Genomic DNA, 23,862 nt, shown 5'->3' on the forward strand with positions numbered 1-23,862 from the left:
GAGAAAGATGAAGGTCATCAACATAGCAGCAGAACTGCGTCCATTACTTTCCCCACAGAGGCATAATGTGCCAAATAAACTTTTCTAATCCATATAATCATTATTATTATGATTATGATTATGATTATTCATCTTATTAACTGCACAGAATATGAAAGAAAGGGAACTTCTGCAACAGTATTTGATTTAAATAATATTCAAATGTTTTCAGCTGCTGAATGAGTCAAACATTTAGATTACATTTAAGATTCCACGATTCTATTACATTCTATACATAATTCTATATACAGTACAATTATGTATATTATTATTATTATATTTATATTTACTATTATCATTAATAGTAGTAGTGGTAGAAGTAGTAATAGTAATAATACTAGTAGTAGTACTATATTACATTATTATTATTCTACAATGGTCGGTAACAAAACAATTTTTGGCAACTCAACAACACTTTGTAAACAGAATATAGCCAATTGTAGTAAGCCAAGTTGATTAATTCAATACATAATAGTAGATTTAAGTTTTTTGTATTGATATATTGTATAAATACGTATAAAACAGAAAATGAACAGACTTGGACGGACAGAAAAGTCTACCTGAATGCTGCATTCACGTACAGTTGAAAACGACTCTCGTCATCCTAGCTACTTAGCTGCATATCAACATGTTTTATGTTGATTGAAAATGGAAAAAATTACACAAATAAACATGCTCTCAGAATAGCAGTTGTTGATGTCTGTAAACATATTGCGACATGAAGATTCTTTGGGGATATGAACGATGTTGGACAGCTGTTCTGTGCTGAAGCAGAATTTGCAATTCACAAATTCCTGTAATCCCACTCCAGATTAAAAAACTTCTCACCCTGCCAACATCTTCCCCTCCCTCTTGCTTTCTTTCCTTGTCTTTCTTTGTTTGGGTTCTTTGCTCCATTCTGCAGCAGCTGCTGTTCAAAAACTCAGCCAACACTCCCATCTTGTGGTCGACAGATGTATTAATGACACTTGGCTCTCACAGTTACCATATTACCATACACTTGTTCCATAGGTGATTCCAAAGAGAATACAATTCGTAAAACAGCTTGGATTTGTTAAAAAATAAATATAAAATTAAAAAGAATATTTATAAAGTATACATAGACATAAGCCCAAAGACAAAAAAAAAACACAGATTCATATTAAAACATTCAGTAATAAACTGAATTATTGGAAATTCCAACTTCTTAAGCGTCGGTTCCTGAAGTGTCTAATAAAAACATCTCAAAGCGAGACATAACACGACAAAAGCACGTGTGCTGAGGAAAAACCCAGCCTTGTCACCTTTAATGTGCAGGAAACTGATAATCTGATGATCTACGGGTATTTCAGTCTTCTTCCCTTGTGAGGGCGTACAACAGGAATCAGTGGCCAAAGTTTCCTTCATGTCTAATGTCAAGAAGTTGACGTGAGAAGTGGGGAAGTGATCTGCAGACAAACGTCACATATATGCACACTGACACGTTCACAGTTTAAAAGCTCAAAGTGAACAGGAGTCCTTACTTTGACTGGTTGTACGCAAAAAAAAAAACAGATGAGCACCAATTTCCAAAAGTAAAATTGAAACTTGTATTTTCTTTTTCTTCATTTTCACCACACCCTGCTTATCTTGCATGTACACACACAATCAGAGTTTCACATATTTACATTTTAGCAGTGCACTCCAAAACCACAGCCCTCAACTGCTGACTTTAAAGAGGCACCACACGAGAAGCTGAAGGAAGCTGTGTTTGACACTATTGGTAGTTTTCAGGCCGAGAAACCATACTTTGGTTGAGGAGTCCACTGCAGCTTCTCCAGGTTTTCCTGCAGCAGCTGGGCGCAGCCGGATAAATCCATGTGGTGCAAGGCCGAGAAGACGTCACTCAGGCTCGCAGAGGAGCGCTGACTCCACAGCCTCAGCATCTGGTACTGCTTCTCCATGGAGCCCAAACCAGCTTCCAGCTCAACACGCTCCAGCTGCTGATCGGCCACCAAGAGTAGACGCAAGAACTCCTTCCACCTGCGCAAGGGCACCTCCTTGATGACGGCATAGAGGACGATGGCCGGCCAGTGCTCTGACTGCTCATCTTGTCTGACAGCTGGAAGGAGAGAATCACACACACGCACAAAAACTCAGCTGAGGGATAAGGTCAACTGAAAGACTTAACTGTCTGTCCAATGTGCTACTGCTTATTCACGAAAAGATCAAACTTGTTGTTGCTTAAAGGAATGTCTAAAGTTTCCCCTTTTTGTGATTTAACACATCCTGCACAATGTTATGTTCTTAGTTTTTCAAGATGAACTAAAGGCTATCAAGATCCAGAAACTATACGAAGACATGGGAGACGACGAGCCTTTTTCAAACATGAAACTATATATGAGTGACGTGTTCTTTTTTTAGATTGTGGTTTGACATATTATTGTTTTTGGCCCTTTTTGGGGGATTAATGACATTATGGAAGGTGTAGAAGAATACCAGTATGATCCCGTGTTGATTTTTAGTGGAGATTTATTAAAACAAGTAAATGAACACTGACTCACACAGGGGGAAAACCACTGCTGTACTGCTACCTGTACTGGAAAGATGCAAGATTTGTAACTGCCTATCTAATATGTGGTGCATGGAAAACCTTCCTCCCGCCTAAAAAAGACATGAAACACCGAGCTGCCATACAAGAGAATACAGCAAAATAATGATAAAGGACACAGTGAACAGGACCTTCACAAGTATTACGTTATACTAACAGTACTACAGCCACAAGGGGGTTTTCAGCACAACCACAAACACCTGATGTCACTAATGACAGGAAATCCAGTTGTACTGAAGTTCTTCCATAAAACTTGAGTGAAGGCAGTATTACTTTCTCTTTATATATAGATATATATACAGTTTGGGGGTTACAGACCCTAATGCTCCTACTATCACGGGGATCACGTTGCATTACACCTTCCAAATCCTACCTGTTCTTTCAGCCGAGGCCCATGACTAGTCGTTTGTTTATTCAAAGTGTGTTAATATTGAACGTATCTCATGTCCAAATAGCACCAGATGTGACGCTGCTCGTCCCTGGCTCATTTCCAATACACATGCCATGTGTGAAGCTGATAAGATGAACACTTTGTGAGAACATGATATACAAGGATCTCTTCAGTTAACAGTGACATCCACTCAGTATCTGATTTGTCGTTTCCCCTCATGACAAATTGTTGACTGAGCTGTTTTGCAGTTTCCACCTCCACTGTCTGGAGCACAGATGAAAAGGCTGCAGCGTTGAGTGTGAAAGAACCACAGCATTTGTTTTCGATGAAATTCTCCGCACCTTCAGAGTGAGAGCCTCCAGATTGTCTGCAGACTTTCTACACCTGGCCCCATTTGTTCAAGTTTGCAGAAAGTTGAGAAAATTTGATTTGAACACAGCAGGGGTTCCCCCCCGCTGGATTCACAGCGAGCAAGTGTCTGAGACATGGTCAGCTCTGTGCAAAGGATATTACGATGTTATCGATCTTTGAATTTAATTTTATCAGGCTCCAGCAGTAAGTCGTTAAAGACTCTGCAGCTTGTCCAAAATGCCGCAGCACGTGTCCTGACAAGAACCAAGAAAAGAGAGCACATTTCTCCAGTATTAGCTTCGCTACACTGGCTTCCGGTTAAATCTAGAATAGAATTTAAAATTCTCCTCCTCACCTTCAAGGCCCTTAACAATATGGCACCATTATATCTTAAAGAGCTGTTAGTACCTTATCAACCCACTAGAGCACTGCGCTCCCAGAATTCAGGCTTACTTGTCGTCCCTAAAGTCTCTAAAAGTAGAGTAGGAGCCAGAGCTTTCAGCTATCAAGCTCCTCTCCTGTGGAATCATCTCCCACTTTCAGTTCGGGAGGCAGACACCATCTGTACGTTTAAGAGTAGGCTTAAAACCTTCCTTTTTGATAAAGCTTATAGTTAGAGCTGGTCCAGGCTTGTCTTAGACCCGCTCTTAGTTATGCTGCTATAGGTCTAGAAGGTCGGGGGACACATGACACACGGAGCTTCTCTTTCCAGCTTCTCCTTCCTCTTCTCAATCGTTATCACATCAAAGTAATTCATATCCCATCAATACATGTTACTGACTTGACTTCTTCCCCGGAGTCCCTTTGCCTTATCGTCCGCAGATCCAGGGCCGCGGCTGTGGCCACATCATGGATTAGGATCTGTGGATCGTGTATCAGAGATCGTAATGGTGGATCCAGTATGGCGGATTCTGCATCGTGCTGGCTGATCGTGATAATAAAGGCAGATCCTTTATCGTGTTGGCATCAGATACTGGTGGTGGACCACGACCGAGGTGGCAGCTGATGATGGATCCTAATGGCGGCAGTGGACAATGACTGTGGACTATAGTGGCATCCGATCTTGATGGTGGATCATGATCTTGCTGGCTGCTGACCATAGACTATGATTGCAGCAGGACTGCTCGATACATAGTATTTCTCCTCAGACACTTGACCATTAATGACATTAATCCACCAATTCACTGACCTTCAGTTATACTTCAAAATGTTTACCCTTATCAATGCTGCTAAAAACCTTTATCTTGATGTTCTCATTTACACTTGACATCCATTGCACTTCTGTCCATCCTGGGAGAGGGATCCCTCACATGTGGCTCTCTCTGAGGTTTCTACGTTCTTTTTATCCTGTTAAAAGGGTTTTTTAGTAGTTTTTCCTCACTCTTGTTGAGGGTTAAGGGCAGAGGATGTCACACCATGTTAAAGCCCTATGAGACAAATTGTGATTTGTGAATATGGGCTATACAAATAAAATTTGATTGATTGATTGAATGTGATGTTAGAACGGAAACAGATAACAAATATCTCCCGGCAAAAAAGCCAACACATAGAAGACACCAACGAAGATATCAAGAGAGTTTATGATAGGAGCCGACACCGGTGTCTGTGAGTTGTCAAGAAAATCCCGATGATCTCCGCAGCGGAGTTAATGCGTCACTTCCTGCCTCCGCCTGCTGCACCCGGCTGCTCCACCTCTCGCCTGAATAATGAGGAGGATTTGATGCTGTTGTGAGCGCGTCTGTGCAGAGATCCTCCCGCTGCGTTGTGCATGTGTGAAAAGCAAACTCAGGGAAAAAAACGAGGTGTCCTTAAGCAAAGCACTAAATCCTGTACAGCTGATTCGAAGAGTACTCTTTAACGCGTCAGATATAAATGATGCTGCTGTATTGTTGAGGCGGGTATTTCTAGTTGTCTGAAGTTCTTGTCAGTTTCATTAACACCTGATCCTCCCTTATCGAAGGCATTTTAGAGCTTTTTTTCGTACTGTAACGACATAGAGGCAAATAACTAAGTTCCAACTGTAAATGTGAGTTTGTTGTGAGTCGCATTGTGAGCGACTCAAAAGACACTTTGAAATCAAATTCAAACAGCCACAGTGTCTGTATCTAGAATTGCGTTGCAAACCCAGTGTGATTGTTTCTTCTTTGGAAAATCAATGTGGACACAATTAGGATTCTATTTCAAACCAATTTCAATGCATTGGTTTTTTTTAAGTTGTGGATATTTTTTTCTGATTTCAATGAGGCAAAAATGTTCTTGAGATAACATGAGCCTGACTTCATGCCTCATTACAGAAACAGCTCTGGTGGTCGAGTGATGGTTTCAGATCAGAACTCCTCTCAGCTGCCTTTCATGCTCGCTTTCCCTCTCCATTATAATCTTTTGACTACATTAACATTGTAATAGTGGTAACACTGTCATGCAATTGATAATAAATAGTCTGCTTGGTTGACCACTCTGGCCATATGCCATATCTCACTTAATCTATGTCTGTCTTATATCATAACGCAACGCAGGCTTCTACCGGGAAACATTCTCAGCCACAATGTGGCTGAGAATCAAACACTGAAACTTACCTTCTTGCTCAACATTTGGCAGCAGAGGACAGATGTGGGCTGCAGGGTGTCGTGGCGAGGCTGGACAGTGGCTGAGATCCATCATGTGAGTTTCCTCAGAAATGTTAAATCTCTTGATAAGACAAAAGGGAAAAGGAAGATCAGTGTGTTTGTTGCAGCTAATTCTTTAAGATGTTAAACAGTGTTGAGTGAAAACTTCCAGCCTTTTTCAAACACCTGACAGGGATCTTGATTATTTAATACAGCTTGATTCACCCAACTGAATGTGATCAACAGGAAACTTTTGCTCTCTTGAACTTTACATGTTTTTTTCCAACAAGGCCGTCTGACTGCCCACTGCAGTGCTGCTGCTGGATCTTTATCTCAAAAGAAGTACATGAAACTAAACACAAACCAGTGTGGTGGAGCTGCTGCCTTGATCGCTGCCTTGTTCTGTGTGGGAAACAAAAAAAAGCAGATATAATCAGCGAGCTTCCTGCTTAAACACGTCAAGAAAGTACAAAAAAAAGGAAACGCAGTTACATTTCTGTCAAGATATTTGTTGATACCATAAAGACTGTCTCAAAGTTTATACTGAACGTCAAAGAAAAATACTCAGAGGTGAATATATACAGTATTTTTTATATTTTTCAGTACATCTAGTACTTTTATGAAGTTAGAGACTGTATGTAGCTACTCATGTTACTGTCGAAGGTGGAAGAAGTACTCTGTTCTGCTTTTGGAAATATACTTAAATAATAACTAAATTATTGCAACACTTAAAATATTTTATTGAAATTGATCTTATTTGTTCACTTTTGACAAAGGACTCTTTATATGCACTGTAAAATCGTAGTACTTACTGATTATATTTCAAATTTGAATTTGGTACTATATCGTGGACGAGAAGGCGGCAACCAGGAAATGCAAAAAAACTGATTTAAATTTGTATTTCAGTATCTAAAGAAATTCAATTTTTCTTCAGAGGACCGAGGGTTGTTCTATGTTTTCATTGAGATAAGGGAATCAAGTAATTGATCTTCTTCAGTGTAAGCCAGTATTCGTGCTATAGTGATGTTAACATGTGACATTCTGAAGTATTAAATAGACGTTTGTTAAATCTAGGTGATTGCCCAGAAATAATCAAATGAAAAGTAGAAATACCAAACTTTCAAAACGCTGCCAGTAAAAGTCTTGTATTGTAAATGTAACAGCAAAACCATACTTTGAGTATCCAAATTAAAAATTGGATACTCAAAGTATCCAATTTTTGAGTATCCAATTATAGTTCATTACTATATAATAGGTGCGATAACGCATAGGATTGTATGTGTAGTTTCAAATATTTTACAGACAACAGTGTATCTTAATATACTGTATAACACATGTCATATTTACAGGCTAATGTTTTGTTTAATCTCTTTAATGTAACTGAGTTGTCAAATAAATGCAACAGAGGAAAAACTACTGAAATAAAGTGGAGTGCAGGTGTAGGTTGCAATAAATAAAAGCAGTCAAGAAAAGTACGAGTACTTCAGAATTCTACTTAAGTCGAGCAATTGAGTCAATGTTTCCCCACTGGCTACCCTTGGATTTGGCGTCAGTGGCATGCGGCTCCACACCTATGTTGGTTCTGCAGCAGAGCACCATGTTTAGTTTTTCTGTTTTTTTCCTGATGAGGTGCAGCAGCAGCAGCAGCAGCCCACAGAGGACCACAGCTATCCCCACGGCAACCAAGTATGGCAGCCACGGCATAGGCTTAGCTACTGTGGGACAAAAAGAAAGAAACACAACTCGTAACACGACACAATCGGCATCATGTTCAAGAATTCTAGCACTGCAATGATGAGAATAATCATGAACCTACAGATAGTCACACAAAAGGAGGCTCAAATATACACCGACCGTTGTTACGTCATTTTGTTCTCAACAAATTATACAATGTACATCAGTAAAGATTTCCACCTTGAATAACTCGTTCATCAAGGCCTGATGTGTGATTTAGGCGTTCCCTTAATGTTTTTGAGCATTTGAATTAAAATAAACCCACAACCATCGTGAAAGTGTCACTTTTGTTTAAGAACAGTATATGTATTATACTAACAGGGAACTGGATCAGTCTGCGTTATGTTCCCAGGTGAAATTGTTGGTGTTGTTGTAGATGGAGGTGGAACTGGAGTTTCTGCACACCTGAAAAAAAGAAGCGTCCATAAATTTAAAAGGAAACGTTGACAATTTTTAAACGTCACATGGTTGTGAACATTGAAACACTTGGTGCTTGTTATAATAATTCTTCTAGTTCATACTAGAAAATGTCCTTTCTAATGTGATTTTTTTTTTTATGTGTGTAGAAATATATTGCAAAGGAGTTTGTTGTAGAAGCTAATAAGAGGGTTCAGTCGTCTGAGTTTAGGTTACCGTCTTTTTTTAATTCCTACTTTGTGTTTGCAGTGTCTCACTGTCGGACACCACTGAGTCACACAGAGTGAATTTTGGGACTTTATTAAATGCACCTTTGAAAAATAGTCATTTGATTTGTCTAACTTGGACGACCACAGCCCCACGTTGGCTGCAGTTAAACTTCTGAATACATTTCCTGCATGACTTTAAACCAAATTACAACGGGTTCTTTTAATAGCCAGTATGAACTGAAGGAGTGATTAGGTCACATAAAAAAAACTGTCTCAGTGTTCATATGGACATCTTGAACCTGTTCTTTACTGTGATTTGATTATCTATCCAATCCACAGTGTTCAGCACAGTTCAGTTAACGCAGGGCCTGTATCAGAGATTTCCTCGCCTTCATGACAAAGTCAACACGCGACCTGGCCTTCAATCATACCGCGACTGATATCATCTCGTCTTGTTTAGATCAAGACGAGATGAGTTTTTTCTATGTCCATAAACTTTGAGAAACAGATTCAATCTTTCTGAAATTTGATCCGAGCAGAAACATGCTGAACTGCAAAGTGCCAATATTAACACAGCCCTGAAAAAAAAAAGAGAAATTAAAAAGACAGGATAAAATAATTTTTACTCGTCTGTCATTTTGTAAGATCTCCCACCTTTGACAGGCCTGGCACATCTTCCTTTTGTCAGTATTTGTATCAGGTCCTGAATTAGAACATGAGAGAGAATGTGAGAAGTCACAGCTTCCTTTGTGGCAGAGTTTATATCATATTAAAATGACTCAGTATATGAATGAATATTGCAGCTGTAAATGCTCACCAACACTTTCACTCCCTTTTTGACTGCACTTACCTTTACAATATTGACAGTGGCACATTCTGCAATCTAGTCTGGTTGACTTAGTGCCTTGGTCGTAATATCCCTCTTTACATCCACACTTCACATCACTGGTTATGTTGCAGGGGCTTATTGTTACCTCAGAATCTGGGGAGAGAAAAACAAATCTAAACACAGTGTTTCTCAATCCACAGCGTTAACACACAGTCCTGAAAAGCTGCCTACAGAATTCCCTGCTGTAAAATAAAGCTTTCCATTCCATTTTCACACTGCTTCAAACATCACTGATTTTACTACTGCAAATCTACAAACTTAATTGCATTTGGGGTTATTATAATTTTCCAAACCTCATGAGAATGACATCAAAAGTTACCTGCAACATGTGTCTCATCATATTTTCACTTAAATAACCATAGATTAAAAAAAAAAAAGAAATCACCAATATGTGGGTGAAGTTATGAGAGTGCACAATATCTCACAAGCTACTCAGCATGTGTTTCTATCACTCCACCCGAGTGAGATACTTACGTCCACAGCTGCTACACCGGTGGCACTTTCTAATAGTGTTTTCAATCTCTGTGTATTCCATATTTCCACATAGTTTACATTTGTAATATCCAGGTCGATTGTCACAGCCACCGCTTTTAAAATACCCTGGTGGAGACCCGCAGAAAGGAAATATGTTAACGTCATCATTTTACTATAAATGTACAACACAAAATCAATGCATACAGCACCTCCTCATAGCTTACCAGCCGGGCAAATTGAATAACATGAATTCATGTTATCGTTACTCTGTCCACCGGAAAGGACGACAAGTATCAGAAGAAAATCCTGAAATACACAAGAAAAGAGGTTTGAGGATCTAAGGGACGATGTGGAAATGTCACTTTGACACAAAAGCTGCTTCACAAAAGGGCTGAAATTAACCGAGTCTAAATTTGGCTTTTTCAAAATGTTCATACACCTTAGATATCTAGCTGGTTTTCTGTTTCTTAAAGAAGTATATTTCTATTGAGTTCCCAGGTTATACTTATCACCTGCCTTAATCCACACCATATATGAACACTAGTATCAGAGTCAGAACACAGACAGAAAAGAGGGGGGAAAAGGCAACTTCACATTGTCAGCGAGCGACTGCACTTTGGACATTAATTGGCTGTCCAATAATAATAATAAGTATATATATACATCAGTAAAAGCATCTTTCCTCTTGCCTTTTAAATTATTATAATTTTTTTATTTTCATTACCAGTCACAACAACAGTGAGATTGCACATACAGTGTAAATCTGTCAAACATGTCCTCAACTCAGGTGGTTGTAGATTTACCCGCGCAGTCACACGTTTACTGACCTCCACTGCCCTCCTATAGTAATAATGGGACGTAGGTTACTGCATCACATTCTTAGCATCAGCAGTAATGTGACAGCGGTTCCTCTAATGAACACTGACGATGATCCAAAATCGACTTAGAGACAGGTAATGAAAGAACATACAGCAGATCCAAATAAAACAACTGAACTGGATAAACTTACCAAGACAAGGTCCATGTCCAAAGAGTGTAAACTGCAAGGAGGTTAAACAGACAACATTAGATGAGTGTGAGTAGACTTATCACCAGGAGAGGATGCGACGAAATCCACCGAAAGACGGAGGCATTCTTACGTTTGAGACTTCTGTGAATTCCAGCGAAGCTGAGTCAATTGCACCATATTTTGTGTGTCACAACCTTTCGGCATCAATTCTTTGGAGACTTCAAAGAACTGGTGCTCGTAACAGGAAACACACACGGAAACACACACACACACACACACACACACACACACACACACACACACACACACACACACACACACACACACACACACACACACACACACACACACACACACACACACACACACACACACACACACACTAAATCGTACCTAAACTTATGACTTACATGTCTTTACCTTAGAATTTATTGATTTACATTACGGGTACTTCTTTTTTGTCCCCATGAGGAAAATTGTATTGTATACTCTGCTTTTTGTTATTGTTACCAATCAGTCTTTTCTATATTGGTTTATGTATCACTTTGATCATGACATGCCTTTATAGTTTGAAATATATATGTAGTTGAATGAAAAACTGAATATACATGTCCACATAATAAGATCAGACTACGCCATATCAGGTTAATGTGGGAATACTGGTGTCCATGTAAACGTGTCCACTAAAATACTGTAGAGCATCATTCTCGCTGTCTTTGCATCTTCCTCCTCTGAAGCATGTGACGGTTGTATTTGCAAGTTTACAGAATATACAGTTTTTAATTTATTGATAATACTGAATTTATTATTATTTATTATTCCTTTATTGTAATTAAGTTTGTATGCCGTACCTTTAGTTAAATAGAGGTAAACCTGCAAAAGATACCAGAACTCCCAATGGTTTAGATATGACTTTTGGCTCGTCACTTATAGGTGCTTGTTCTCCTTCTGTGCTTTGACCTCCACATTTTAAAAGTTCTCATATAGAGCATTATAATGAGGATGAGATCGTAAAGTATAATTTGCAAATTACAGCATCACTTGGAGCAAGCTCAGCAAACATGATTTTCTTGGTGACAGTTTGTTTTTACATTTTGTTCAATTAACAGTCAGGGTTTTGTTTTTGTATTATATTATTTCTTTTTAAGGACTTTCTAAAGAGACAATCAGGTACTTACAACCCATCCAAAATAAAGGAGGAGTTTGAACCAAAACTAAAAGGACAGCCCAGATCACCCCTGTTCTTAAATCCCTACACTGTCAGCCAGTAAGCCACAGGATTGGATTTTAAAGAATTTTAAAGCTTATTTTGGAATCTGTGAGTGGAGCTGCTTCTAATAAATAACGGACATGATAGTGCAATATAACCCTGTGAGACCACTGAGGAGTAGTCTGCCAGTGATACCTATAGGGCAAAGTCCAAACAGGAAGAAGCAGCTTTTAGCACACTGAACCAGTTCAGTGTGAACCTTTAAAGGTTCAGTTTGTAGAATCTAGTGACATCTAGTGGTGAAGTTGCATGTTGCAGATGAATACCCCTCACCTCACCCTCCCCTTCCAAACGTGACAAAGAACCTGTGGCACCCTTCAGTTGTCATAAAAACTCAAAAAGAGTTTAGTTTGTTCAGTCTGGGCTACTGTAAAAAACATGGCGTCCTCCATAGAGAGGACCCGCTCCTGATGTAAATATTAAGTATTTAAATATAAAGGGCTCATTCTAGGGTAAAGAAAACAACAATTCATACAATCAAGTATCCAATTTCTGCCAATAGATCCCCCTTCACCTAAATATTACCCACTGGACCTTTAAAAACACTCATTAGAATGTAATGCTGCAATTATTATGTACGTGTGTTTCCTAAAAAAAAAAAGAAAAACTATATTTTTTCCCATGCATAATTTAACGAGATATCCCTTTAGTAAAAGAAAATGCAAAATCAAAAAAATATTCTTATTTTATATTATTTATTTATCCTTTTTTTTTTTATCTATCTAACTTCTTTTCATCTTTACACCAATTTCTTCTACTCTTTTTATTTTGCATGAAAATTCTTTTTTTTTTTTATTTCCATTTAGTTTTGAATGTCCCTGTACATCACCTTGCATCTCTGGTTATGAAAGGAGCTTTATAACTGAAGCTGCCTCTGCCTCATTCACTACAGGGATGTTATGAGGGCAGTAGTGGGCTTCATGTCTTCGTAAATGCTGGTATTTTTTTGAGTATTGTGGTTTGTGCTATTTCAGGCTCTGGAGTCGGATGTGCAGACTGACATCCACCCAACACGCGGCGGAGAGAAACCTGGTTAAATTCATCAGAAACGCACGGGAGCTCCATTAGACGTGAATAAACTAGGTCAATCGTGCAAAAAAAAAAAAGGAGAAAAAACCCAAAGCGACATTAGCAGAATATTTCCGCGTGTGTGTGTGTGTGTGTGCAGTGTGTGTGTGTGTGTGTTGTGTGTGTGTGTGTGCATCGAGCCTGGAAACACAGCAGCACCCAGAAGTGAACAAAGCGACCCGGAAGCGGTGGTGGGACTGGAGGCAGGCAGAGACAGAACATCAAGCTTTTATATTAAAGCTGCGCTCGCAACACAATATCTGCAGCCCGGACACAAGGTATTTGTGCATGTTCCTCTCGCCTCTTCGCCGCCGTGCATTTCTCACATTAGCCGAACGCTCGCCGGATGCGTGCGATCGTGCACAAAAAAACGCAGCCGCTGTCCTTTGATTCGCTCAAAAGTTGCAGGATGTGAAAAAAAAAAAAAAGAGCAGAGCACCTAAAAGTGAGATTTTGAAGACGATGGCACAGCGTCCGTGCGCCGAGGCGCGGCGGTGTGCGCCGTGTTCACCTCCACGCGTCGGTACGCTTGTGGTTTTTTTAGGAAAAATCGATGTCTGCATCTGGTCCGTCTCCGAGCCGCTCTCTGTGCAGGGCATGGTTGTTGTAGGAAGTGTCAGGGTTTTTTTCAGGAGCTTGGGGAGGCCGGGCTATTCAAACCTGCATTTCGCCGTAAACAATCCTTCGTGGCTTTGACGCGATAAACGCACCTTTTCGTGTCCGCCTCGGTCGCCTCTCCTCCCCGCCAGCCTCCCCGCCGACACTCGCTCCTTTAAAAAAAAAAAAATATTTTGTGAGGGGGGTCTGCAGAATATGGCGTCCCGCCTTATAAAAATAAGGCTGCCATTTTTGTTTCCCTTTTGTCTGGAAATGTTTTAAGCAAACTGTCTGAGGATGTCTGAGACGCACCGGGTGGGAGGCTCCGGCCGCGCGGTCCTCCATCAGTCCGCGTCCAGAGGTGCAGCCCAGACACAGACATGTCCGACCAGTCCACGGTGGAAACTTTCTGCTTTTTTTTTCTCTGCCCATTTCCAGCGACGTGCACTTATTCCCTCAAATTCAGCCCCAGACAAAAGGATCACAGACACCGAGGAGATGCAGCTCCGCCACACTTCTCTTTTATTTTAAACACAGGGAATATTTCTCGGTGACATTTTTTTTATTTTATTTTTTTTACATTAGTTTGACCTGTGTTTATTTAAAAGGTGACAGTTTACACTGAGGGCCCCCATTTACATACTGGGTTATTATTCTTACACTGTCAAAAATGAGCTGTGTTCTTTTTATCTAATGACAAACTGTTGTTAGATTTGAATTATTTGATTGACGTTTATTAGTTTGATCTGTGTTAATTTAAAGGTGACAGTTTACACTGAGCTCTTAATTGACTTATTGGCTTATTATTCTGACACTATGACGTTCATATCTAATGACAAACTATTAGTTTAATTAAATGTTTCGACATGTATTAGTTTGATCTGGTGACAGTTTACATTGAAACATGAGCAGGGACATTTTATCTTTTGACAAACTATTATTAGTTTTTAATTTATTCATTTTCAATTCCAATGTGGCTGCAGGTCCCAGATCAACTCTTGTCTATATCTCTAATGCATTCTGCTGTTAAAGAAATCTTTACCTCATGGTCCACTTACTGTATTTTTCTCTGATCTGAGTTTGCTCATGACACCTGAGCAAACCTCATCTGCTGTGTGAAACTTAAACCACAGTTTTTTAAAATCTTCTAATACCTGCCTCGGAGGAATAACATTGTCTTAAATATGAGTTTGACTAAATTTAAATGTATTATGTCAAAACTATTTGATTTATTTAAGTTTTAAAAGCCAAAGCTACAAGTTATGTACCGATATATGTGACCTCATACTTGCACACACAAAGTATTTTTTGTCGATGAAGCCAACCTAAAAAATAACCTTGGTATTTGTCCAAAAGAAAATTGAAAAGTGACAAATGTGTAATTATGCGAGTCCTTTTGAAATCATTAGTAACTTTTATGGAGCTGCCAGTTTCACCTTGTGAAACACAACAGTTATCAATGTGCAGACATTCTGATACGTGCAGACACGAAGAGTCCCTGAGCAAAGACTCCTCCCATTAGGAAAGTTAAATTGTTCCTCATGCTTTGAAATAGCCGGTGGAGGTGCCTGCGCAGCCAGACGACGGTGAATGTGGTAACGGCTAATGAGATGTAGACTGTATTTCACACTGGGGCTAAAGAGAAATGCTTTGTTTTTCTAGTAAACATGAACCCTTGTTTGTTGTGATGTCATGATATTCATATTTGTAGCTCCACTCTGTCACATTAACACACATTACTCTGTCTTTCTTTAAACACGTCGCAGTATGAAAAACAAGTGTTTGGCATCATAATCTCATCTCTGACCCAGACCGACATACTTGTACTGACACAACACCTCATTAAATATAACTTAACTTTTGAATGTGACTAAAGTAAAAGTTTTCTATGTTGCAGGATGGCAGAGCCACGATTTAACAACCCGTATTTCTGGCCGCCACCGCCATCCATGCCCGGCCAGGTAAGTCCACATGTAACATGTAGTCAATTGGGACGTTTCCAGCTTTCATTGCCATGTGTTTCCATGTGTGAATGTCTCTTCAGCCATTCGGCACACGTGCGTCACAGAAACTGACTCTGAGACAGAGAATCAGCCACAGCTCCTTCTCGTAGATGGAAAAAGGAAAAAACAAATGAAATGGCTTGTACTGTGTGCTGTTCAGTGTGTTTCTGTCCTGGGATGTGGGGTTCACCTTTTTGAGGGGCATGAATGACATTCACACACGGTGGCCTGTTGTCTGTTGAGCATGACGTTAACCCTTTCAGCTGGATAACCTGGTGCTCATCAACAAGATTAAGGAGCAGCTGATGGCCGAGAAGATCCGACCCTTGCACCTGCCGCCTACCTCCAGCCCTTCCCAGCAGACTCTGCTGTTGCCCACCTCGAACCAGGACGGGGGCAACCAGCACGGTATGTCATTGCAAAAGCAGCAGCAGTTGTTGGGCCACCACCCGCAGGGACAGGGCTCTGGACAGCCGGACATCGCTCTGCATGCTCGCCCCGCCTCCAGCTCAGGACAGGGTAGGCCTGGATTCTGAACCCCAGTACATTTTTAAATGTAGACCCAAATGTGTCACTAGCATGAAGTGTGAAAAGCTGTCAAGTATCAAAAGTTAGCACCATGTGCCGATTTTTAGACTTTTTTCTATTCTTTGATCAGAAATCTTCTGTTTTAAATGAGGAAACTGCTAATTTTAGTCTGTCTTTTATCCAGAGAGGCGACTGTATGGCTGTCCTTATCAACACAACATTTAACACCAATGCACTGGGTTGTTCGGCATACTTTATTAGATGAAAAAGAGGGGTTTTGTAAAACAACAAATGTATGTGTGAAGTGAATTAGGTTGGTTAACGAAAACGAAAACACAGCTGCCATATTGGCGCAGGTAGCAGAAAAATGTGAAATGGGCCCGAGTTGTTTGAGGGTCTCTGTGGATCGCATGGTGCAGTACGAGGTCTGTCTACTTCAAAACACAAGTGACTGATCACCCATTAAAATGCTATCACCTGACAACTTCCAGATGGATTAATGGACGACAAGTCAGGGGTGAAGGCTAAAGGATTGTGGGAAGACTGGCACATGAGACAGCTTGGCGAGCAAACTGGCCGCATCAACCATCGCTCAGGTCAGTCGGTCTCTGCACTCCATTATGCCCTGTTCGAGTAGGAATACTCAAAGTGATTCAGAGTGGGGTACACTAACACACACAAAGTGAATTTCAAACATTAAACATCAAGATCTTTAGTCAAATCAGTCCTGAGGCTTAAAGCAATAAACTGAGAGACTACGTATCGTGCAGGATGAATAGTTAGTGTTCAGACAACACTTGGAGAATAATACTGACAGAAACTGTTTTTTGATTTTCAGGCTTGTACGAGGAGTATGGGCCATTTAAAGGGAGAAAGAAATCCAAGATTTAGTGAATGAAGTTATTTTTTATCACAAATAATGAAAATATGAATCAGCACCACATTATCCTAAATATCAGGATCATAGTCATAGTCTCTCAAAAAAACGATCAGATTGTTAATCATTTGGATCCAGGAGTGGAACTTGCTGCTTATTTCCCGAAAACATTTTTTCTTCTTTATTATCCTAATGTTATGAGTTTTTGCCATTACACCACAATCAAATTCACAACCCATGTGTGTCGTGCAAATATAATAAACGTGGTTCCCACCTCCACAGCGCTGGCTCCCTCATCCCGACCTGACAGCCACATCATCTCCGAGGCCCTGACCCCCACGTCCCCAACCTCCAGCCTCCAGAACCGCCTCGGTGGTGCCCCCTCTGTGAACATCCTCTCTGGGCTGGCCAGTGGTCCGGGCATGGACCACATGAAGGTTGGCGGCCTTGCAGGACTGTTGGGCCCCCCACCCAAGGCACCCCGGGGACGGAAGAAGATCAAAGCTGAAAACCCATCGGGTCCTCTGCTGGTGGTGCCCTACCCCATTCTAGCTGACCAAGGCTGTGTCACAATTGCACCCAAAGAGGGCAAAATCTACAGGTGGGACACAGAGCAGCTCCGATTGTTTCAGGATTGACTGCATCGCAGAGGGAAAGACGTTTACTCTTAGTGCAAAGCCAAACGATGGATTTAACCGAGGTCTGCGAAGGATCAATATCTATTTCGCGGAGACAAGTTTGGTGTTAAGTAGATTTAATATAATTTAGTTGCGCTCGTCATCAGTGAGGCGTCATTAATTTTTCAGTAGGTCTCAAAAGCAGCGAGTCACATCATTATCTAAATCGTCAAAGTTCCAGCTGCCAAACTTAATCAATTCTCAGTTACTTTCCAGAGTAAAACTTATAGCAAAAACTGGAGGTTACATAGACCAGGTAATAACATCCGTCCTGAGTGCAATCATTTGCATATAGAGCAGGGGAAGTGAGAATCAGGAGATTCTTTCAGGACGCATTTTAACGTCAGGGTTGATCAGACGGACTTGGAGCTGACCACAGGACGGATGTTAACACCAGGACCAGAGCTACAGAAGATACCTTTAGACCTAACTAGATACTAAACAGTTCCCTACTTCATTAGAATGAAACTCCACTTTGGGTTTGGTCAGGACTTCTACCAGTTCTACTAGAGGTGAATAATATAATTGATTATGACTAAAGTTTGATAATATTTTTTCTTTATTTGTCTCAAAAATAACAAGTGCTTGTTGCATGGAAATAGCAATGGTTTAATACTTCAATGATTTTACATAGAATGGTTGTTTTAAGGTTTTAATTCAGACAATCACTTTATCAGTTTAATCACAAAGAAATAACTTCCTTAGTCAAATTGACTGAAGCAGCCTGGTCTGATCCCGTTTCTGCATTTCCCCCTTTGTCTGTGTCCCAAAGATGCAAAGTGTGCCCACTCACCTTCCTATCCAAGTCCGAGATGCAGATTCACTCCAAGTCTCACACGGAGGCCAAACCACACAAGTGTCCCCACTGCACCAAGACGTTCGCCAACGCCTCCTACCTGTCGCAGCACCTGCGCATCCACCTGGGGATCAAACCCTATCACTGCTCCTACTGCGAGAACTCCTTCCGTCAGCTGTCACACCTGCAGCAGCACACCAGGTCGGTCCAGCTGTGAACACTGAGGGGGGGGGGGGATTCAAGACTTTAACAGATGTTCGTTCAGTGGTTCACAAATGTGTACAGCATTTTGAAAAGTCATGTTGATGTGTCTTCCCTGATATGAACGCTGCCATCTTGTGCATTTGGAATCCGAACCTGGTATCGAGGTCCAACGGATGGATACACACGCTCGACCAATCATGAGTCAGTCTCAGCTGTCGATCACGATGTTTCACTCAATTTTATAGCAGAAAATAACTAAACCAAAACGTATCAGAAAACAAACATCAGTGTGACAAGAACTACCTAAAATGACAGAAACCCTCGTTGAAAAACTTTTATCTGAGGTGTTCTTCGGCTTTTTAGTTTGGTCCATGTCCCATACAACAACACAGAGAAGGCAGGGGTTTTGACATTGACTGCATGCAGCCACCGGGGGGCGATCGAGACATCGAGCCATGCCATCCATCTTTATAGACAGTCTATGGTTTGGACTAAAATATGCACTGATAAGTTTCTGGACGTGAACTCTGCCGTGAAATTGCTTCGGCCTTGTTTCGATGCACTTTTGCAGTTCAACCGTTGATATCGCTCTCATCTAAGTCGGTAAAATGTTGTTCTGACTTTGTTTTATCTGCGTCTCCTGCTGCAGAATCCACACCGGCGACAGGCCTTATAAATGTGCTCACCCCGGATGTGAAAAGGCTTTTACCCAGCTGTCTAACCTCCAGGTCTGTATATCATCCCACATCTTACTGTTGCTATTACCCAACTACCCAGTTCAAACTTTGCAGTAAACGTATAAACAAATCTAAATGAGTTCAAATTTAAATTCCTGCTCTCACATCTTTTCGTCTGTGTTTTTTTTTTTCTCTCCCCCTGACAGTCTCACCAGAGGCAGCACAATAAAGACAAGCCGTACAAATGTCCTAACTGCTACCGTGCCTACTCAGACTCCGCTTCATTGCAGATCCACTTGTCAGCGCACGCCATCAAAAACGCTAAGGCCTACTGCTGTAGCATGTGTGGCCGGGCATACACCTCAGTGAGTAAACCCTGACTTATCTGTTCAGTTATCTCCATGGCCTTTGATGACACTCTGGTCTGAAAGTAGTTTCCTGTTTGTGATTTTTTTAAACACACATGTTCTCACTTTTGTTCAAAGAGAAAAGCAGTGACGTTTTTTTTTAATATAACCCAGAGGGTCCACTTCTCATTTTGGCATTTAATAAGTACCAGTTACTTTTACTAGTAAACAAGGGTGGTAAGGATTCATGTTTAATCTCTTTTTATCAGCAGGTTTAAACAAATGAAACTTTTCAAAACCATAATAAATTAAATTCAAGACCTATGTCAAGCACGACAGTTAATATCAGAGTTCCAGAATTACTTACACTTCACCTTAATTCAAGATAAAGTGAAGTAGCCGCGTTACCTCTCAAACTACAAGCAGAGACAGCCGGTATCGTCTTTACCGTAATGAGATCAATCCGGTGTTTGTAAGTTCTTGTCTGTATATCTGTGTCTGTGAGAAAGAACTAAAACGTGCAGAAACGTTAAATCAACATAATTATTATTAGGACCTATCTAAAACCTAGCATGTAACATTTTAATGTGTTGAAGACTTTGTCAGGCTTCAGATTATTACATTTAAGACCCTACCTTTTTTAAACCCCGTCTTAAAGCCCATCAGGCTATAAATCCGACAATTGGCACATAAAAAGAATGTTTTTTAAAATCTCAAACCTCTGACTCTACACATGGTGGTGTTTCTAATGTGCTGCGTTTTATTTCTGTCATATTTTACACAGTTGATAAAACATGTTTGAGCTGATGGACGAGGAAAGAAAAAGGGTTCAAACGTCAAAATGTGATTTATGTCGTCTTGTGACCATTTGCTGTGTTTCCACGTCTTTGCAGGAGACCTACCTTATGAAGCACATGTCCAAACACACGGTGGTGGAGCACCTAGTGAGCCACCAGTCGCCCCAGCGGACCGATTCCCCAAACATCCCCATACGGATCTCCCTCATCTGAGCCCCCCCCCCCGACAGCCCGGCAGCAGGTCGGATTCGGAGTCTATGTTCGGCTGGAGCTTGTGAGGCCCTGCACCCACGGCCATCTACATAAGGCTTACATTGGCATTATGACAGCTGACATACATTCAGTACATTCAGACCTATACACTTTTTTTTCACGTTACAACGATCTTAATGTTGTAATCAGTCCTGCTAAGATCAGTGAAATCAACTTTTTCCCCTCGTCAATCTACACCAAGTGCCCCATTATGACAAAGCAAAAGTGGAAAATTTGTATTTGAGCTTACCTAAAGTTAACGGGTGTGTCGCTTCCAAGTTATGTACGTATAGCACAGTAACTATTTCCATCAAGGCCCAACTGTCCCCTCATGAAACCACGTTTAAATTCACTTTATCAGGATTTTGCACCAAATTCCACACGCTCATAAATATCAGTCCCCAAAAATATGCTCGATTTTTTTACTTCAAGATCCAAAATAAATCATGTATCTGCCCCAATTCTATTTATGTGGATCTGCACTCACCCATAAATATCAGCCCCCTAAATGTGCCTGGTGTTTTTTCATCAAGAACCATGAATTATTCATGGAGGAAAACAAAAATGTAAAAAAAAAACACCTTATGTCAGATAATAAATTCCTAGATCTGCCCCTTCTTGCAAATCCTTGGCTAAACTTGGATGAGTTGTTAGTGGACCATGTCCCGTCCTTCAATCAAGTTTGGTGGAAATCTGTTGAGTAGTTTTTTATGTACTGCTCATAAACAAACCAACACACAAGCAGGGCTGAGAACACAACCCTGTTAGTGGATCAATGGAATTTAAAAATAAGAAAGAGGAAGCACCTGAATTAAATATCAAGTGTGAAAATCGCACAAGTGCAAGCATTTCTAAAAACCCTGTCTTTACTGTGATGATGGGCTGCTGAGTGCAGATTGATGAGGGGATTAATGAAGAATTTAAAACTACATTAGCTCGAGGCTGTAACTTAAAACTGTGAAAACAGTGAAGAGGTCTGAAAACGTCCTGAACGCGCTGCGAGCGCTCAGCGCTAGATTCAGCGAGCGGACCGCCTCAATTCGTCCCGACACAGGCCGTCTGTCGTAAATGAGCACAGCGTTATTTTGTGAATGTAACAATACAGCTAGATGTTGTCCTGAGGATCGAGTGGCAAAGAATGTCTTGCGTCAGATCTAATAAGCACTTTCGTAAGCGTCATGTAAACTGCCGGATGCATTGGCCATCAGAAATGTTTTAGTTAGTTTGTTTTTTTTTCCTCTTCCATAAAATGGGTTTCTAAAACGTGCCAGATGATATTTGCCCTTATAAAGAATTGCGAAAGTAGAAAAAAGAAAATGTTTGCTGGGTGTATTCTGGAGACATCCAAAGATAATCTTAAAGCACTTTTAGGCCTCGTGGTTTTGGCTCAAATTGTTTCAATCTTGTTGGATGGAAAATGCCAAAGGGCATTACTTGTGGCAGCTAAGAGTACCGACTGTGTATAAATAACAGTGTTTCTGTTACTTTCTTTGCTTTGACTCACATTTTCGGTGCAAGTACACATTTACAGGGTCGTCTAAATTTGAAGAAAGGCAATCGGTAGATGACAATTTCAACGTTTCATGATTGTATTAACAAGGTGTACTGTTGATTTGGGGAGGGAAGGAAAAAATAGAGCAACACGGAAGGGAAGAAAGATGAATGTTTTTTTTATTTTATATCTCCAATATCTTTCACTCCATATTTGACATATTTCACTTTTACGGCACCTTTTATGATCATAACACATGATCAAACAAACACTGCTTTTACATTACGTTCTCCCTCACGTCCTCAGAACTCGTGCCGTACACAATTATCCTTGTTTCCAAGAGAAAGCAGTTCTCTTCATAGTTAAGCTGTCTGTTCAGTTAAGCTTTTATTTACTTAGTGTTAGAACTATTTTGTCGCAGAGGTTGAAAACATTGCACATGCATCGATGCCAGCTCTACTTTTGAATACACATCAAATTTTAAATCGAGTGGTCAATTTTTAAATGTCGCCGCTGGACCAAAATGTGAAGTTAATGAACTCTGACTCTCCCCGTTAAGACCTTTTCTTTAAGTCTTTAATAAGCTTTACCCATTTTTAAATAAACTGCAGTATGTCATATTCCATAGGCCTATATTTTGAGTTTGTGGAGTTGATGCTTCTCCTTTTGATTATGTTTGTTCTCCTTAGTATTCTTTTTATTGTACACAGTATTGTTTGTTGTATTTTTACTGTAACTTTAAACTCTGGATGGTACTAATAGGGTACCCTGTGTTCTTCAGGGCACTTCAGAAAAAAAAAAAAAAGGTGCTACAGCTAGTTGTTATGATTGAGATGGAACTGAGAATAATGTAAAATACATATACAGTATATAGTATGTTTTCAAAAGAATTAAAAAAACAACCTATTACTCAAGCCACTGGCCTGAAAAACAAGACATTTTACGCCAACAACAGACCCTGCCTCTTCAACTTTACTCTCTTTTGAGATAGTGGGAAAATGTACATGTTGCTGTACTGTAAAACATGTTACTCATTTATAGAACCTATTTTTAAGTTTTCATCAACACGCTCTGTTTGGGTTTTTGTAAGAGCTTATGTATGGACTTACTGTAATTATTTTAGTCTACCCGTATGTTATTAATATTCATGTTTTATATCAGTTATTTCCATGTAAGCCTTAACTGTTCTATCATCCCATTTCCATGACTCTGTATTGTGTTCTGCAGTATTCAATCGTGTAAACATTTTTTTTTAAATTTTCTTTCCTTCCGCATGGAGTTCCTGAGCTGTAAGCTGTATGATAACTGTTTAACCCATGTTCTCGATGAAAAGATATTGCGTAGATTTATTACACTTTTTCCTGTCTTGCATTGTGGTTTCATATACAGTTTCTAGAACGACTAAATATGCACAGCCAAGACTGAGAAGTTAAACTAAGGTTATCAATGTTTAAAAAAGGAAAAAAAAGCTTTGTATCTTTACCTTGTTTAATAAACAGACTGTTACAAATTCGTCAGTGATAACTCGGCTTCACTGAGACGTGATCCTGCCAACAATTCTATTTTTTAATCATAGTGAGCGAGGTGAA

At 40.2% G+C, this 23,862-nt stretch overlaps 2 protein-coding genes across 4 annotated transcripts; one reads left to right on the plus strand and one right to left on the minus strand.

The window, feature by feature from the left end:
- Window positions 1-582: 582 nt before the first annotated feature.
- On the minus strand, window positions 583-13,134 carry si:ch211-112c15.8 (tumor necrosis factor receptor superfamily member 1A). 2 transcript variants are annotated; one of them, XM_035158919.2, is made up of 11 exons: window positions 10,819-13,134; window positions 10,689-10,719; window positions 9,904-9,985; window positions 9,680-9,805; window positions 9,167-9,298; window positions 8,971-9,019; window positions 8,010-8,095; window positions 7,528-7,671; window positions 6,321-6,358; window positions 5,927-6,038; window positions 583-2,119 (listed from the first exon to the last, which is right to left on the minus strand). In XM_035158919.2, exons 1-11 carry the CDS (start codon window positions 10,890-10,892, stop codon window positions 1,788-1,790), a joined length of 1,206 nt encoding a protein of 401 aa, XP_035014810.1. In that variant the 5' UTR covers window positions 10,893-13,134; the 3' UTR covers window positions 583-1,787. The 2 variants fall into 2 exon arrangements, with proteins under 2 accessions (XP_035014810.1, XP_035014808.1); XM_035158917.2 differs by having other exon boundaries at window positions 7,492-7,671.
- Window positions 13,135-13,160: 26 nt separating this feature from the next.
- znf362b (zinc finger protein 362b) lies at window positions 13,161-23,786 on the plus strand. 2 transcript variants are annotated; one of them, XM_035158916.2, is made up of 9 exons: window positions 13,161-13,304; window positions 15,521-15,584; window positions 15,890-16,034; window positions 16,646-16,750; window positions 17,314-17,632; window positions 18,481-18,705; window positions 19,358-19,436; window positions 19,592-19,750; window positions 20,626-23,786. In XM_035158916.2, exons 2-9 carry the CDS (start codon window positions 15,522-15,524, stop codon window positions 20,740-20,742), a joined length of 1,212 nt encoding a protein of 403 aa, XP_035014807.1. In that variant the 5' UTR covers window positions 13,161-13,304; window position 15,521; the 3' UTR covers window positions 20,743-23,786. The 2 variants fall into 2 exon arrangements, with proteins under 2 accessions (XP_035014807.1, XP_035014805.1); XM_035158914.2 differs by having other exon boundaries at window positions 13,162-13,304; window positions 15,890-16,145.
- The last annotated feature ends 76 nt before the right edge of the window (window positions 23,787-23,862 follow it).

Source organism: Hippoglossus stenolepis, chromosome 6 (genome assembly GCF_022539355.2).
Source record: "Hippoglossus stenolepis isolate QCI-W04-F060 chromosome 6, HSTE1.2, whole genome shotgun sequence".
NCBI lineage: Eukaryota > Metazoa > Chordata > Actinopteri > Pleuronectiformes > Pleuronectidae > Hippoglossus > Hippoglossus stenolepis.